The sequence below is a fragment of the Mytilus edulis genome, chromosome 6 (genome assembly GCF_963676685.1).
Source record: "Mytilus edulis chromosome 6, xbMytEdul2.2, whole genome shotgun sequence".
Taxonomy (NCBI): Eukaryota; Metazoa; Mollusca; class Bivalvia; order Mytilida; family Mytilidae; genus Mytilus; species Mytilus edulis.
The window spans coordinates 65,626,541-65,645,014 of NC_092349.1; the positions used below are offsets into that span (position 1 = coordinate 65,626,541).

The 18,474-nt window shown below is 30.7% G+C and overlaps 1 protein-coding gene across 1 annotated transcript; it reads right to left on the reverse strand.

Moving 5' to 3' along the window:
* Positions 1-972: 972 nt before the first annotated feature.
* LOC139528166 (protein N-terminal glutamine amidohydrolase-like) lies at positions 973-13,953 on the reverse strand. The gene is made up of 6 exons (XM_071324025.1): positions 13,833-13,953; positions 8,273-8,372; positions 7,853-7,906; positions 6,723-6,871; positions 2,833-2,957; positions 973-1,213 (listed from the first exon to the last, which is right to left on the reverse strand). Exons 1-6 carry the CDS (start codon positions 13,913-13,915, stop codon positions 1,110-1,112), a joined length of 615 nt encoding a protein of 204 aa, XP_071180126.1. The 5' UTR covers positions 13,916-13,953; the 3' UTR covers positions 973-1,109.
* Positions 13,954-18,474: the final 4,521 nt, after the last annotated feature.

Consider the following 18,474-nt stretch of genomic DNA (forward strand, 5'->3'; position numbering starts at 1 on the left):
TCAAGCTTAAGGGGGTTCGCGGTCTAAATCATTTATATAGGATTTCTCTATATTTTTCTATAAATGAACTTTATCTTATAGTTAATAGAAAATTAAAATAAAAAAGTGGGGTCACCGTTCATTTGCGCTCACAATCTGCCTTCGAAAGAAGCATACATTTTTGTAAAGGTGGTTGAAGTAATAGGAGAAATATAGGTAATATCGAAATAAAAAAAGAAATTTATTACAGAAATCGCTCAAATTTTACAATAATTTAGTTTAAGTACAGCTTATATGGAAATTATATTAAAAAATATATGTCACCGATGAGTTAAAAAAGATATTTCAATTTTAAAGCCAAAAAAGGTCATTTTTCCACCAAAGGGAGATAATTTGGAACTTTTTCAATGATGTACACATTTTTAATGTCATCTGGGGCCAACACGAATTGATTGTTTTGAATGATTTTTGTACCATATGATAAAGTAACAACTACAAAAGGTAATAAATAAAATTTGTGGTGAAAAACAAACGTTTAATTTTTTCTGAAATTTTTATACCCTCGAGCCTCCTTAAATATGAAAAATCCATCAAATATGCCAAAAATCGTCACTTTTCAGATGGTTTTTGTCAAAAATGATAGTGGCCGCATCCGTGTTCATCCTCAATCTTTATATATATTATATATTATCATCAAATACAACTTACATTTCAATATTATGAATGAACACGAATGCGGCCACTTTCATTTCAGACGGAAACCGTCTAAAATTGAACTAAAATGCTACAAGTGTGAAGATTTCAGTAATTTAGCATGACTTAATGATGCTAGTACCCGATATATGTGCATTGTGTTGTCAAAAACAGCCCATATTTATGTAGCAGAGGCATTCTACTTTGCAATGAATATCTAAACGATTACATTTTCACAATTTTCTAAAACTGCTATATTTTGAGGCCAAAAAGGGGTCTTACTGAACCTACTCCTTTTAGTATAACTAAAATATTAGCTAGTAAATTAAAATTACATCTTGTTATAGTAGCTGCTTCAGTTAAAGTGAGTAATAGTTTTTCCTTTACAAACATGATAAACAGTCTGATATCTGTTGGTAGATTTGGAGAAATGTAGTTTATGAATGATGAAAGAAACTAACAAAGTCATTCAAGGGTTTTACCATTCCAACTCCAACATCAGGGTCCATACTGATAAAATCACTTATATTATTGTCACATTCTGAAAATAGAAACACGCTAAAAATAATTCAAATTATGTGTTAACATAAAACATTGTGTAAAACAAACCACATTTACTGCAAAAGCAACTTATTTCTACAATTAAAGTATCTTTAGTGAAACTTGAGGCCAAACTATTAGGGAATCCAAAACCTTATACAAATGGTGAAGATGTGATTACACCAAACAAAAGGCTCATGAGAGCCTGATATAGCTCACCTGACTATAATTTCAGTAAAGATCTTACTTTGCTGAACAATTTTGTCTTTTATACTTTCTCTCTTTCTATAATAATGTTAAAGATAAAGCATAAACCAAAACTGTTCCTAAATATTTCCTATTCTGGCCAGTAACCCAACAATAAGTTGTCCTATTTGACTAACTTGTCAGATAGCTCAACTCTATCACCTATGTCAGCTTTGCTCTTACTGCTTTAGTTTCTGAGATGAAAGCCAAAAACTTCATTTGATCCCTATGTTCTATTTTTTATAAACTGGCATCGTGTTTTGAATGGATCAAATCCCTGAATATAATCTATAAACAAGATACCCTATGGAACATTCAATAAAAGTATTAATGTATTTGGCTTGAAGAAGTATTTGGCCCAGTAGTTTCAGCGAATAAGATCTTTTGAAAAAGAAATAGACCTGCACAAAAAAATGTATTAAATAAACATTCCAAGGGCAATTACTCCTTCAGAAGTAAACTGACTATCTTGATCATTTAACTTTTTTATAGATCTTACAAAGCTAAACATTTTTGCCATTTAAATTTTCTCTCTATATATTATAATTATAACCAAAAACAGTAAAAATTTCATAAAAATAAACTATTGTGGACAGTAACCCTACAATAGGTGGTCCAATTGGTCTGAAAATAGACTTATTTATCACTTTAAATCCTTATCATTTTTGCTGTAACTGCTACAGTTTTTAAGATAAAAGCCAAAAACTGCATTTGACTCCTATGATCTATTTTTAGCCATGGTGGCCATGTTTATTGATGGATCAAATCTTCATACATAATTTATAAACTACATACACTAAGGAACATTCATTTAAAGTTTGAAGGTATTTGGCTCAGTAGTTACAGTTGAGAAGATTCTAGAAATAGTTTACCATGGTTATGACAACAGACGAAGACAGATACCAATGGACACCAACCAATGACATGATCTTGGTGAGCTTAAACGGATAAAAAGTATTGCCAAAGTTGGAAAATGATTCAGAGCTTTACATGAGGAATACTTGTATATGCTCCTTACTTTCAAAGGATTATAAAAAAAAATCAGTCAAATCCATATCTGAATTTTAATACTACATTTAGTATTAATGTACTGACTGATGGTTTGGTGACTTATTCTAAAATCTTGAATGAATTAATAAAATCATATTTTTGCAAGTATTTTTATTATTCATTGGTTATATAAATTTCCTTCATACTCCCGTTTGTATTAAAACGTCGTAGAGTTTTGAGTATTTTTTTGGGGTGTAAACAGTAGCCTTATTTCCAAACTATATCTAAATCAGTAACAGTTCTAACAAACATTAACTGTGCTTAGTATGTAGAGTTGACAACAAATTTGATTCATTTGAATTCTATTAGAAATAGCCACTGTACCTTTGGTTTTAATACATTGATATGTTGGTGGTGGATGTAGGTAGTTTCCTTCCTCGTTTAACATGTGACTCCTGTCTGAAGCAAATGTCTGCAGAAACATTGGTGCTGAGATTACTCGAAAAGATCTAAAAGTAAAATACATTTATGCTATAATTATAAAGGTTGCAAAAAAGTCAGAATGTGAATATATATGTTCAAACTCTTTTAAGTCATTTTTTAGTAGCAATAAACAAAACAAACTATGTCAATTGGACATGCTTTGATACTATATATGCCCTTGAATTTTTACTAGATAACATTTTTGTTCGCTTTGGAGATTCCGTATATCGTCAGGTTATTGGAATTCCAATGGGGACTAACTGTGCACCACTTATTGCGGACCTGTTTTTGTATTGCTATGAGTTACAATTTATGACAAAAATCAGCAAAGACCCATCGAAACAACATCTCATAAAAAAATTTAATAATACTTTTAGATATTTGGATGACATTTTGGCTCTCAATAATGACGACTTCAGTATGTATACTAAAGAAATTTATCCTGTTGAACTTACTTTAAATAAAGCTAATACTAACAATGACCACTGCCCTTTCCTTAATCTTGATATCTATATCACTAACGGAAGCTTACTACTAAAATTTATGATAAAAGAGATTTTTCATTTCCTATCGTTAATTATCCATTTTTAGAAGGTGACGTTTCATTGTCATCATCTTACGGTGTTTATATATCTCAACTTGTACGATTCGCTCGTGTATGTAACAATGTTTTAGATTTTAACGAGAGAAATTTATGTATTACTGAAAAATTATTATACCAGGGTTTTCGATATCGCAAACTAGTCAAAACATTTACTAAATTTTATCATCGGTATAAGGACATCATTTGTAAATATAGCTCAACATGCAGACTTCTTATACGTTCAGGTATTTCACATCCAATTTTTTATGGAAATATTCTTTATAAAGCACAAAAATGTCAGTTTTCACCTCAGAAACTAACAAAACCTTTAAATAGACTTATCAAGAAGGGATATAGTTACGATACTGTTGTCAGGTCACTAAAGATTGCTTATTTTGGCGTTAATATTGATTCACTTATAGGGTCTTTGCATCGGAACTAAACACATTTATTAAAAAAACAGTTGTTGGCATGACACAGGTTATGTTCTTCTCATATATTTTATGATGGTAGGATACTAAACCCCTAACAGGAAGGATTGTGCCTGATATTCATATGATGAAATCATAATCTTTCAATCAGTTTAATTGAAGTCTGGAGCTGGCATGTTAGTTAACTGCTAGTAGTCTGTTGTTATTTATGTATTATTGTCATTTTGTTTATTTTCTTTGGTTACATCTTCTGACATCAGACTCGGACTTCTCTTGAATTGAATTTTAAATGTGCGTATTGTTATGCATTTACTTTTCTACATTGGCTAGAGGTATAGGGGGAGGGTTGAGATCTCATAAACATGTTTAACCCTGCCGCATTTTTGTGCCTGTCCCAAGTCAGGAGCCTCTGGCCTTTGTTGGTCTTGTATTTTTTTAATTTTAGTTTCTTGTGTACAATTCGGAAATTAGTATGGCATTCATTAACACTGAACTAGTATATATTTGTTTGGGGCCAGCTGAAGGACGCCTCCGGGTATGGGAATGTCTCGCTACATTAAAGACCTGTTAGTGACCTTCTGCTGTTGTTTTTTCTATGATCAGGTTGTTGTCTTTTTGACACATTCCCCATTTCCATTCTCAGTTTTATACATCACATATATATATATATATATAAAATAAACACAATAATCTTGAGGATTCACATCTGATGATTACACAATGTATTTTATGAACAAAGAAGTTTTGCATATTAGCCATGTAAATTAATTTTTTTCTTGCCTTCTTCAAATGTTTGAATGAAAAAAATGCTTGGATTTCTAAGATGATTAGGATTTAACTACTGGATTTTTCACCAAAAAAAATTAATCCGAAAACCCCCAGCTCAAGCTTTGCAATTTTCTAAGTAAAAAGGGGTAATAACTCAAGAAAGGTAAGTGAATTACTGCCCGAATTAATCATGTGCATGAGTTTTATAAATTTTGGGTGAGGCAAACTTAAGTAAGAGTAGGGAGAGGAAAATACAGAAGGACAGACAAAAAGATAGACTGACGGTCAAGGGTAAGTAAGACTTAATGACTTTATAACTAATAATTGGATTTTTTCTTTAACTTAAATTTGTTTCAACTAAATGTTATGAAATTTATTCACATATAACCACAGAAAAAAAACAGACCAACTTTAAGTTTGGGTGATGTCACTGTGTTATTTTCACAATTCTCAAGTTATGCCCAGGCCCTTTATAAAGTAATTTGTCCCATGGACAAATCTCCATTTATTTTGGTCTATTACTTTCCTTAGTTTTGTAATTATATTGTCTTTTCAGTAATCCCACCCAGAACAGACATAGCTGTTATTCAATGTTTTTAAACATAACTTTTTTTAAATTGTTTCCAGTATGTATGAAGAGTAATCAGAGTATAACTACTGTATACTTTTGGATCATAATCTTAAATCTAAAATACTTAAGAAATGACTGTAATATTTTTTCTGTCTATGAAGAAATAACATAAAAAAAATGTGCTGCACAGTGAATAACCAGCATTTTTTATGTTACATACCTGTCAACTGACCCGGATTCTGCGGGTGTGACCCGAGATTTTCACAATTCTGAGGGATCACCCGGGACACCCGCCGGGTCATTGAAATAACCCGGGAATTCCGAAAATGACCCGATTTCACCCGTATTTCTTGGCCTTGAGATTGATTTCATAAGTAATATTCCTTTGAAATACCGGCAAATTCGTAATTCTTCCATGAACAGGAAGTTCATCTAGCTATGTAAACTGTCAAATGAAGTGACCCATTTAGTGCATGGCTTCACTTGACAGCTTTGGTGTCAAACACACTGTTAATTAACACCAATTACCTTAGCTTTAGGTTGTAAATTAATTGCACTATTCAGAATTTACAAAAATATTTCAATTAGAGTTACTTCCCCTTATTTGTCACAATTCAAAATTATTCCTTATATTTACGTTTTATGGGTGAAAAGATTAAATCATGAAAATATAAAATTCAAATACCATATTGAAAAATAAATTTTCATTATTTTTATACCTTTATACAATTTTAAAATAAAAGTTGAAAATTATTTTTTACATTTATACTTCCTTTAACTGTATTACTATATTTTATCATAGTCTAATTTCCTTATGGTTTGCATGATGGTATGTTTAAAGGCTACATAGCCAGTAGTTGCAAACCTTATAAAATTACATTTGAAAAATAAATTGATCTATCATCACAAAAAGTAAAGAACATAAGACTGTGTTACACAAATATATAAAAATCTTTAAAAGTGCAATGAAATAATAATTAATAGGATTTAAAATGACTTAATCAAGTGAACATGCATTGATGGTTTGGTATCGTTGATATACATTATAAGAAAATGTACCATAATTACTGAAATTCAGCTCGAAAAAGTTCGTACGCGTTATGACCTGAGATTTGATTCTTCAATGCAGGTCATGACCTGCATTTTCATTGTCACAGGTTGACAGGTATGATGTTATTTTGCATAGACAAAAAAAATACTACAGTCATTTCTTATAATTTAATTCTAAATTCTATTTTAAGCTGGAGTAAACCATGAAAACGTTGATGACTTCACATTCATATGACAAAATTATGTCTATGAGCTGATAAACATTAACAAGGTCAGCCAATCAGAGGATGTGTTACATTCAAAATTAAATTATATGAATATATATAAAGGTGATATGGTATGATTGTCAATAAGACAACTAATTCTAATTGTCATATATTGTACATACCTATGATATTGTGGTTGTAAGGTTTGATTAGATCTTATTCCCTCTAAAAAGTATGTTTTGAAGTCACATGGGAAGGGTAAGGATGTATCAAGGTCATATACAAAGGATTCTTTCTCAGACTGTTTATATATAAATATCACATGGTAATCCTACAAAAATAAAGACATTCTTAATAAAGTATTCAATCTATCAGACTGCTTATATATAAATATCACATGATAATCCTACAAAAATAAAGACATTCTTAATAAAGTATTCAATATATAGGTTGCACTCTGTTTCTCAAACCAAATGTAAATGTAACCAGTATAGAAAAACATGGTAGCGCCTAAATTTTAATTCTGAGGAGGTCCAAAAATGGAGGTAAAGGTAGCATAGAATTTTAGTATATATGTTAAAACTCTTAGAAGTTCAGGGCATATAAATGTTGAAAATATGCTACACAGCACTGTATTTTGACCTATGATTAAAACAGTAGTGCATATAAACTTTCCGTTCTGGGATTATTTTTCACAAATTTTCATGGTAAAAGTGACCCAGTTTTAGCCGCAAAGGTAGTTCCTATGGGAAATTGCATTGTCTATATTTACAGAATTGCAATCTATAAAGCTTATATTCAAAGGGAAGTAATAATGAAAAATAAGTGCAATTTTAAAACAGACATATGTTCTGGTTAGTGTTAAGTGATTCACTGTGAATAAGGTTATTGGTGGTTGACAATAAGATGGCTGTTTAATGTCCAGTGGCAGATTTAATGCATATTCAGGATGAAAACATGGTTATACACCTTTTTTGTGATATAAAAAATTAACCTTGTGCTGTACATATATATTAAAATCAACAATTTGAGCCTGATTTTAAACATGCTAGTGTACAATGTTACAGTTCGCAGGAAGATATGTCACTTTTATATACCTAGAAATATTATGACTTCGAGTTGACCAGTCATAGCTCTTTCTTCCTTTCTTATGCTATGGGCTTAGCAGAGAAGCAGCAAATTCCTTTAAACCTTTACAAAAAATCGGTATTAAGATAAAAAAAAATGTGAAACTTAAAGGTGATATAAAATTGAAATTAAATTAAAAAAAAGACAATTTTTAAATGTCGGTACTAAGTGATATCCAACTTACCCATATCACAAGAGTATCTTCTCTTTGACTTGACTTTTGCTGCCATAATGGTATCTGTAAAATAATAATAAAAATGTAGCATTAAAAAAAGTTAGCTACTAATATCTTATATATATAGCACTATATAATTATTACTAATAAATTTTCATTTGAATCTGTTCTTCACACATATTAGTATCTGAAGTGTTTACTGCTCTCTACAACATATGAACATTGGTTGTGCAAGGAATTTAATTTTCTGTGAAAAGTTAAACAGTATTAAAAGCAGATTTTTACTTTATTTAGTTTTCTTTATAGGTGCATGCAATTCAATTCTATCTATAAACATGATAAACTATAAACTGTATTTTGGGATCATCATGATCATTGACATATAAATTATTTATTTTCTTTAAACATTAAATCAATTTTAGTACCTACCACTTTGTCTTTGTTTGATATGAATACACAGTAACAGTTATCTAGTACAGCAGGATGGTGATTCTTCACATATTCACAAACCTTCCAAACATTTTCTTCACTAAAAAAAAGATTAATTGATTGAGTTAAGCCTTCCAATTGATATTTTATAAAGTATCTTTCTATGTTGTGATGTTATACTATTGTTTCAGAAAAGGAAGAAGGTTTGGTACCATTAAAATATATAATCTCGCTGCAATTATTTGCACCTGTCCTAAGTCAGGAATCTGATGTACAGTAGTTGTCATCTGTTGATGTAGTTCATACTTGTTTTTTTGTTTTTCATTTTTATATAGATAAGACCGTAGGTTTTCCCATCTGAATGGTTTAACACTAGTAATTTTTGGGGCCGTTTATAGCTTGCCAAGGCTCTGTGTGAAGGCCATACCTTGACCTTTAATGGTTTACTTTTATAAAGTGTTACTTGGATGGAGAGTTGTTTCATTGGCACTCATACCACATCTTCCTGTATCTATTGTATTGTCATGAATAATAAATTGTGTTAAAAATAAAATAACAGGTAATCACTGCATTGTACTACATGTACACGTACATGTACCAACTTTGAATAGATCTTACAAAATGTACCTGTAGTAATTTTTTGATATAAAAGTCCATAAAAGTGTAAATTTTTATTCATACTATTTATCCTTTTTCTTCAATCTATTTTTACTTTATACTGACCACCTTCAACACATTGCAGTTTATGTCACTTGTAGTGAGCACATGTATGTACTCATTTTTATCTATTTTTGTTTAATTTTTAGACCATAAAACTTATCTGCTAATTGTAAATTTACACTTGATAAATTTACTAACTATAAGAATAACATTATAAGTTGAGACAGCTGTTTAAAATGATGTGACAGAGTTGCTTATCACAATGCTAAGTTTTTCCACATTTTACTTGTACGTGGACAAAAGGATTGATAGCATATTTGTATTCTGTAGGATGGTATAAATTGGGTATGCGAGCGCATACATGTTGTGGACTGTTCAATTGGTTGTATTTTTCTGTTTTTTGGATGGCAGTTAACATATATTCTATTGTTGATCTGACTAAAGATTATATATCACGTATATACCTGTCACTTTACTGAGCATGCTGAGATAGAAATGTCATTAAGATTACTTGAAGAAAACTAAGCATGCTAAGTGTGCGGTTTGCCTGAGTCATTACATATGACTATGCCATAATACATGTAGGTCTTATTGAAATGTCACACACAGGTATTTATCCCTTTCAGCATGTTCAAGTATGTGAAAATGTAAAGAGTCATTGTGTTTAGGAATGGATCTTTATTTTGGCTGATGTACAGAACATACACCTTATTGCTATAAATCAGATTTTTTTCTATTGTGACGTCAAAATTTTACAGGAACCTTTGTCATGTTTGTGGTGTGTAGTAATGACACCATAAAGCTTCCTGTAAAAAATTTGACTTCACAATGGAAAAGAGATTGTTGAACAACGTCAAAAGTTTTAGCTGAGCAGATTCACAGGGGGTACCACGATTTCCCGAGAAATACAAGAAAAACGTAATATCCCCAAAACAAACTGAAAAATCCCGATTTTTTTGTGGTGTTATAGGTGTAATACTGCTTAAATAAGTGTTACAGCATACAATAATAAGGTTTAAGGCGTTCATAATTAATTAAAGTACACGCAATCTTCAGAAAATCGATTTTTATATCTTTTATCTTGTTACACTAATGACTGGATCGAATGACAGGACCAAATGAAAAATGCTAATAACTTTTTCATTTCTCAAAGGATTTATCTAAAATTTGAAATATAATAAGATTTTATCATTTTATATAATGATTTAAGAAGAAAAAATAGATTATATTTTTTTTACAAACTTAAGAAAACGTGACCTGACCAACACTGACATGTGAGAATGAAAACCGACATCAACAATGACAGGACCAGATAGAAATGCTAATAACTTTTTTTTTTTTTTTCAAAGGAATTATCTCAAATTTGAGATATAAAATAAGATTTCATCTGTCATTTATTACATAAATTTCATAAAAAAAATAAACTTTTTTTCAAAAACTTGCGAAAACGTGACATGACCATCGCTGACTGATAGGACCAACCTCAACAATGACAGGACCAAATGAAATTTCTAATTACTATTTTTATTTCATTAGAATTTTCCTCTCAAATTTGAAATATAATAAGATTAGACCAATTCGTACATAAATATCATGAATATAAGAACAATATAGGAAAAAGTATTAAAAGCTTGTGGTTATGTGACCTGACCAACATCAAATGAACATAGGCAATGACCTGGCCGATGAAAAGTCCTAATTTCTTTCTTATTCTACTTAAATTCTTAAAGTTTGATCCATAATTAATAAGATATTTCTAAAAAAAAATTAACTCATGAAAACCTATTTTTTGGTGGATAAAAAATTGACCTAGCTGACAAATGTACGTTGGCGGACAGAAAGTCAAAGTACAAAAAGACACAAAGGATCAGTATATACAATTGTTTGAAAATTAAAGAGAGAGATCTTAAAATATTTACTTGTTAATGCATATATTCATTTTACAGTTTAAGAAATATAATAGCTCATTAAGCTACATGTAGATAAATTAAGATTTATTGAATTATAATCATTATATTTCTTGACATCATTCAGTTGTTTAAGTCAGGGACTATCTATAGTCTATAGTATAGAAAGTCCCTGTTTAAGTATCAAGCCACTTTGATATTTTGTTTTATTTTATCTCTATGTCTGTGCCTTTCGATCTGTCCTACTGTGTCAGCTTATATTTTGTGAAAATATTTAAAACTATTTAAGAAATGTTTATTTGTTTTTATGAAAGAGCATTCCTCAAATATACATGAAAGTAAATATTTACTGCTCTGAAAATATCTAAAAAAAAAAAGAAACTATATGTGATTTTAAATACTGTCATCACAGACTATATTGGATTGATCAAGTTATTTATGGATTAATTCACATCTTTTGTTTGTTACCTTATAATTGTGATTTAACGTGTCAGATTATGACCGGTAATTGATAAACAACATAATCTACACCACAGCTAAATACAATACACAATATACTACATAATACAATAAAAAGTTCAAATAATGCAGTTTGAATATGCGTTTTTAGACTTAAGGCAGCAACCATTTGATTTTCTGGGGGGGGGGGGCTATGGTTTTTTTTGGAAAAAAAAGTTTGTTTCCAGTTTTTGGAGAAAAAAATAATTTGTTTTTGATTCTGAGAAAAAAAAATTGTTTGTTTCACCCTCAGCTGCCACTATATGTAATGCTAAAATTGAAAGAAAAAAAATTGCTTTCGACTTGTCGCGAAAAAAATAGATTGTTTTTCGCTGCAGGCGGAAAAAAAATTTGTCCAGAAAAAAAAACCATAGCCCCCCCCCCAGAAAATCAAATGGTTGCTGCCTAACTGGTTTGACCAACTTTTTGGGTCTTATTTGATAAAAACCTAACCATTCAATCTTAATGTTTTTTTTAATTTATTTCGGCAATTTGTGATAATACCAACATGACCAAGCTTTAGTTTAAAAGGAGATATTTGAGGAAAATTGTACAGATATAACAGCATTTAATCATATCATAAGAAAACAATATAATCCCTAAGATTTTGGAAACATGTTATTTTAGTAATAGTTAAAAACAATTTGGCGCCAATTTGGAAATTTTTCTTTTTTCTCATTCTTACTTGCCATTAGCATGATTAGGGTCAGTAATAGATTTCTTTCCACTTTTTAAGCATAGTTCTTCTCAAATGAAAATGATACCAAAAAATGTTAAATTGGCCTTCTTTTACAATTACGTAACGTCGTTGATCGCCGTTTATAAATAAAGCGAAATTGTCTGTTATTTTTGTCTTCTTTTTTCACAGATAAACAAAGATTTTTTATATATATATATACTATTATATAAAAAATTAATATATATTGTATCTCAAACATGTCAAAGTTAAAAACAAATAATTAAGTCTAACGTTCGATCACCCCTTAAATACCCGAATGAAGTTAACGTTATGATAACTGTAATAGCTTTTTTATATAAATTTTAATCAGTACTTTTGATACTTATCTATTCTTTCAGTACTTTTAAGTTGTCTACCTTTAGAATATCCGCAATATTGTTTTCAACGAGAAATTTGCATACAAGACATACAAATCAAATTTTTGAAATGAAATTGCACTTTTATTGAATAAAAACGAGTAATATTTTTAATTAATATTCTTTAATATTATTAATTCGTATATTTTAACAAATTTGATTCGTTTAGGGATAGTCACATGTTAAACTATATTTTCAAAGGTAGAGAGAAAACGGCGGATAGCAAAACGCATCTTGACCGGCAAAAAGCATATTATTCACCGGTGAATAACCTTTTGAGTTTGTTGATTTGTACTTGAGTTACCTCCCATGAAAATGACGTCACAGACGTAAATAAACAAAATGGCAGCGTTCACTTTACACTGGAAGCCCATGGAGAGACGAGGAAATAAAGCATTGGGCATGAATAGAGCTGAGAGTGCAAGCAGCCGATAATATCTCTTATAAACGGTCCTTGTCAGGACCATCAATATTTTACAAAAAGATTCTACTTTTGTTGTAAATTCGAGAAATTCGAACACAAATGTATTTTCAAACGTCAGTCTGTGTGTTATATGTTAGAAATATAGGCACTATAGTAAGTGTTTGATATGCCCTTCCACTGTTAGTTCGGTATAATAAAACAATTGTGGCCCCTTAAAATCGATGAATATCCAAAATTGTCAACCCTTAAAAGTTATTTCACTTCGGGCTGAGCCCTCATTGAAATAACCTTCTTGTGTTGACAATTTTGGATATTCACCTTTTCAACGGGCCATAATTGTATAATATATATGTTGTTGTTGTCAAGGAGACAATTTAATATCTATAAAGTTCCAACAAACCTAAATGACGATTTTGATACAAACATGGTCGGAAATTAATAATATAACAAATATAGCCTTTGTATGAGGTCAATACAGGATATATCGACCCAAAGAAGTATATCGACCTTGGACTTCGTCCTCAGTCAATATACTTCTTTCAGGTCAATATATCCTTGTATCGACCTCATACAAAGGCTATATTTGTATAATATTGTTAAAAGTAGTATAACACTATAAAAAGAAGCATAAGCAAAACACCATAAAAAATCTAATTCTTATTCTCAGGATATATCAGTTTATTTTGGGGATATCAATTATCACGTTATTCTTGTATTTCTCGGGAAATCGTGGACCAACGCCGATTTCTAAATAGCTATATTAAAGGTGAACTACATTGCTTTTGAGGACGAAAGGCCATTGTCCATGTATTTTTGTATAATGCACTGTGATATGCTGAATTATTTCTATCAAAAATTATGCAATTTGATAATGCAGAATCTTTTCCTTGCCACTATTTTGCAAAAAAGACATTGTAAGAAGGCAAACAGAAAGAAAACATTTTTTCCCTTTGAATAAAAAATAGTTGCAAAGTACCAATAACACTTTGTGTATACGCATTCTTCTTTCGATAATGGTAATTCTGGGTTTTTTTCTAATTCGTGTTTGTTGTCAGTCATACTTTCGATTTCTTTTTCTACTTTCACTTTCCAAAGAGAAAGCGTTTTAATGATCTAGAAAAGAAGCGTTAAATTGAAAATATTTGGTTTTACCAATATCCCCAAAAATACAGACTACAGGATAGAACAACAACGTAAAATTTTTGATGAGATCCGAATGACTTTTTTGCTATAGAATCTGCATTATATAAGGCAATCAATTTTGCTATTAATGTGTACTTTTTAATGATAAAACAATCATAAAACATAGTGTTATCAAACCTTGGAATTTCGTAATGATCACTATGCCGGGTCACCATCAATCTTCGTAAGGATGTACTTAGGTGAGGTTAGGTAAAATTAAGAAATTAAGAAATTAAAATTGATACTATAAGCTGGTAGAGCATCAATTAAGGATCAAGATAAGCTAAAAATATTGATAGGTCATGGACCTCCTTTTTGAGATATTTGAGATTTTAAATATGGCGGGAAAAGGCTGACTCGGACTCTTACCTTATATTTGCATTGGTTCATTTGGGTCTCAAAACAAAAGAAAGAAAAACAAGAATCTTCTAAGATTTTGGTACATGACCTTTTATGAGCTATTAAGTCTTATTAAGTCTTATATGAAAAAATAAATGGGTGTTATGGGGCAAAAATTTATTTCTATGGAACTTTATTCGAGGTGCAAGCAGCAAAAAAAACCTCACTTTTAAAACAGAAAAGCGTCCAGCTGCTTGAACGGCAATTTTCTGTATTTCTGTTTGACCTCTCAATCTTTAAAAGGGTTTGTCATAGATCAAAACACAATTAAATTATTAAGTTTACGTATAATTTCAGGTGCACAAAGGGACGCGTTTTAAATCGAGTTCTTACAGGTTGCATGTCTTATTAGCATCTTCCAATTACAAGTGCACATCCTAGACATATTTTTTTCAAATTATTATAACAAGTGAAACAAGTGGCCACAGAAGAAACAAAAGCAACGAAACTGATCTCAACAACATCGTATGACTTTGGAAAAATAAACTTATATATTCAGGTTAATATGATAAGTTTCAAACTGAAAATGAACAGCGTAAGACATTACAGATGTGTAACACAAGATTAAAAGATGCAGTACTCTGTAAAATGATTTTAGAAAAACGGAAATTCCACTTTATTTAACTGGTAACTAAATATATAACCATGCATACAGTAATAATTCTTAATAGAGCTATAAAACCATTGACAGGTTTATTCAGTGTTTAATTACTGTATTGTGTCAGATTCATGGACACTCCAGACACTTGCTAAGTTTATGTTAGACCTTTTGGGGTTAAAAGCATATAACACCATGATGGCTTTTAACCTGGGAAGGAGTAACATCCCTTGATAAGTATAATAAAGAGAGTATTTTTGGAAATTTACCATCCCAAGAACATTCTCGGTGGATTATTTATTTATTATATCGCATAAAAATTCACATGTTAAAGTAAAAGCTATATTGAAAAACGGATTTTGTTCATTCGGAAATATGTATTGTAAAATAACAAAACATTTGTGCGTTACAATTGTATGGCACCTAAATTGAACTAAAATCAATAATACGTCAAGATAAATGATAGCCACGACACGAGAAACTCAGACGAGAGAACAACTTTTAAACCTTGGCCTACAAAGATGTGGGATTTATAATTATTCAATCCTCATGCAGAACACATTGTGCTATTTCCTATAGTATTCAGTAACTGATGTAGTAAGATATTAACATGTGTTACGGAAACGACCACTTTTTTTTTTAACTTTAATAAAAAAAAAAAAGGGGGGGGGTCTTACTTCTAAAAGAATATTCTGATACCCAATTAAATTTAGAAAAAGATAATCTGATCAAGCAAATGCATGACAAATAAAATATTTTAACTTCAAATTTTCCTCTTACCTCATTGTGTTAAAAATTGAATAAAAAAATCTGGCTCAGATATCCCCCTGATTTATTTGCCACTGACAACCAACAATCAATCATTATATAGGTCGTTTTTACAAATAAACTTAAGTTCCAACTTCTGCAGGATAAGTAGCCCTTTTCGGTGTGAGGCAAAGCTCTGAGTTGTTCAGAGACCGTACTTTTACATATACTAGTTTATTGTTACAAATTTTGATTTAGATAGGCAGTTGTCTCATTAGCACTTATATTACATCTTCGTATATCTTAGATGAAATTTGATATTTTAACTTTCCTTTTAACCAATTTTGAAACACCTCTTCTTATATTTACTTGACTTTTAAATATTTGAAAATTGTCAGCTTTCTGTAGGTAAAATGCTTTACTTAAAATTTAGCTGGTTTTTGAGCAGCATTGGTGTACGGCCAAAATATTTAAACTATCAAATCTAAAATTAAACGATTATCATATTTTGAATTTTAAAATTTTAATTATTTGGTAAAAATTTCTAAATTTCTAAACTTTTATAAATTTGAAGTTTGAAATTCTGAAACTCTCAAAATTCCAAAAACTAAAGTTTGATAACTTTTAAAAAATTTGAATTGATAAATCTTACAAGTAGTACGATGACCAGAGTGAACATTTTAAAAATTTAATCGTCAAAAATGATATACGGCTGTTTCATATATCATTCGATTCGACAATATATGTACTTTAAAATTAGTTTGGTCGTCAAAACTAAATATGGTGCAGTTTTTCAGAAATCGAGATCAAAGGCACCATTTTTCATACATAATTGCAATGGATATTTATAGATAACAACTAAATTACCTTATCGCATATTTTTTTTAGCAAAATAGCATGGATTCTGTTTTTTCATTCAATTTTTCATCCAAAAAATTAAAAAAAACTCCTAAAATAAACTGTATCGATAAAGTGAAACATTTAAAAAAAAAAAAAAAGGGGGGGGGGGGGGGTGATTTTTAACTTCAAAAGAAGTATTTTTTCGAAACAATCATTATTACAAGCATCAAAACCATAATAATTGAATACAAAATACGAAAACACATGTCTGATTTAAGATAAATATCTTTTATTACCCAATATTAAGTTAAACAATTAAGTGTTGTACACTAAGGGTAGGGTTGGTACACGCCAAATTGACAATAAACTCTCTAAACACAGACTGATATGTGGGCTTAAAAACTTTGTGTATGTTATACCATGCATTACAAGGAACACAAGAAACTGCATTTAACTGTGTGAAAACTTTAGATTTGTAATAAAGGTCTCAGTGATACAATATCAGAAATGCATATTCAATTTGCAAATCGTACCAAAAGCCTTACTGGCAAATACAATTTAGTCTCAAACCTCTTCTGTAAGGGCATGTGTATGAACGTTCTTGCATGATTTTGATCCTTGGCAGGAACATAAGTCGATACATGCAAGGTTTTGGTCGACACAAACACACGACTTTTTACATTGTGATTTTCCCTTACACGAACACACGAGGTCATGAAGAAAATCTGCTGACATATTTCCTTCAAAGTAGACAGGATGCAATGAATCTTTGAATGATTTCCATCCGTACTCCAATGGTGAAGGCAGGAGTGGTTTTGCAAGACAGGAAGCATGCCAAATTTTGGTCTGAAATGATGCACGAAGGATATGCTGTCGAAGCTTTGCTTCAGAAGGTGGCAATCTGACCAGACTTGAATCCTTGCTTATAGCAAGCTTAACTCGCAGTTTGCTAATGTCCTGATGGCAGGGTGCATATTTCTTCTTTTGGTCGTAAAGTCTTGCCACAAACAAAGGAAGATGTAGTGTCACACCCAGAGAGAGCATGTACGGCAGGAAAAACTCTACAAATGATTTCAGGGAGAGAAGAACACAGTTGGTGAATTGGCAAAAACCTTCTATTATCTTTTATAGTACCAATATTTCCCATTTGGATCCAAAATTCACTCGTGTTGGTCATCTGCTTGAACAAATGAATATATAGAACAATGACATTTGTATCAGATGATTTGATAATGATCCTGCCTTTCTTTCCCATCTCTTTCAATCTTTTGTCTGCATATAACTTTTATAAATTGGAAGTTTGAAATTCTGAAACTCTGAAACTTTGATCAAAATTCCAAAAACTAAAATTTGATAACTTTTAAAAAATTTGAATTGATAAATCTTACATGTAAAGGACCTTTTAAGTACCATAATGACATATTAAAGGGTACCAAAAGCAGCATCAATAGTGGAGAGTCTGGATTGGGTTGACAGAATAAAGATTAACGGGCAAAAATAATAAAAGGGTGATAAATTATGAAAAAAAGATTTTTTTCCCGAAAATATGTAGAGTCTAGAGATGATGCGGGATATAGATAAGGAAGAGATATTGGGTCCGTCTACAAAAGTAAGAATGAAGAACAGAAAGACCCCTGCATTCAGACCTTTGTATGGAGTATCATAACATAGTCATTATTTTGAAGGATTACACTGAAAGTTTCAGTACACCATCCAAACTAGCAGGTCACGGTATCGGATCAACTTGGGAAATAAATGTAAAAACGGCTCGAAACCTTCCTGGAATCATATCCATAGATCAAGGAACGACCAACTAACTCTAAGGGGGAGCAGGGGTGTTATATTTTTACCC

Coding starts and splice junctions, on each gene's coding strand:
- LOC139528166 (XM_071324025.1), bottom strand. CDS start 13,915: ATGACTGACAACAAACACGAATTAGAAAAAAACCCAGAATTACCATTA. Junction 6,872..7,852: donor AAGATACTCTTGTGATATGG/GTAAGTTGGATA, acceptor TTATTTTTGTAG/GATTACCATGTGATATTTAT. Junction 1,214..2,832: donor TCAATGTATTAAAACCAAAG/GTACAGTGGCTA, acceptor TTCTATTTTCAG/AATGTGACAATAATATAAGT.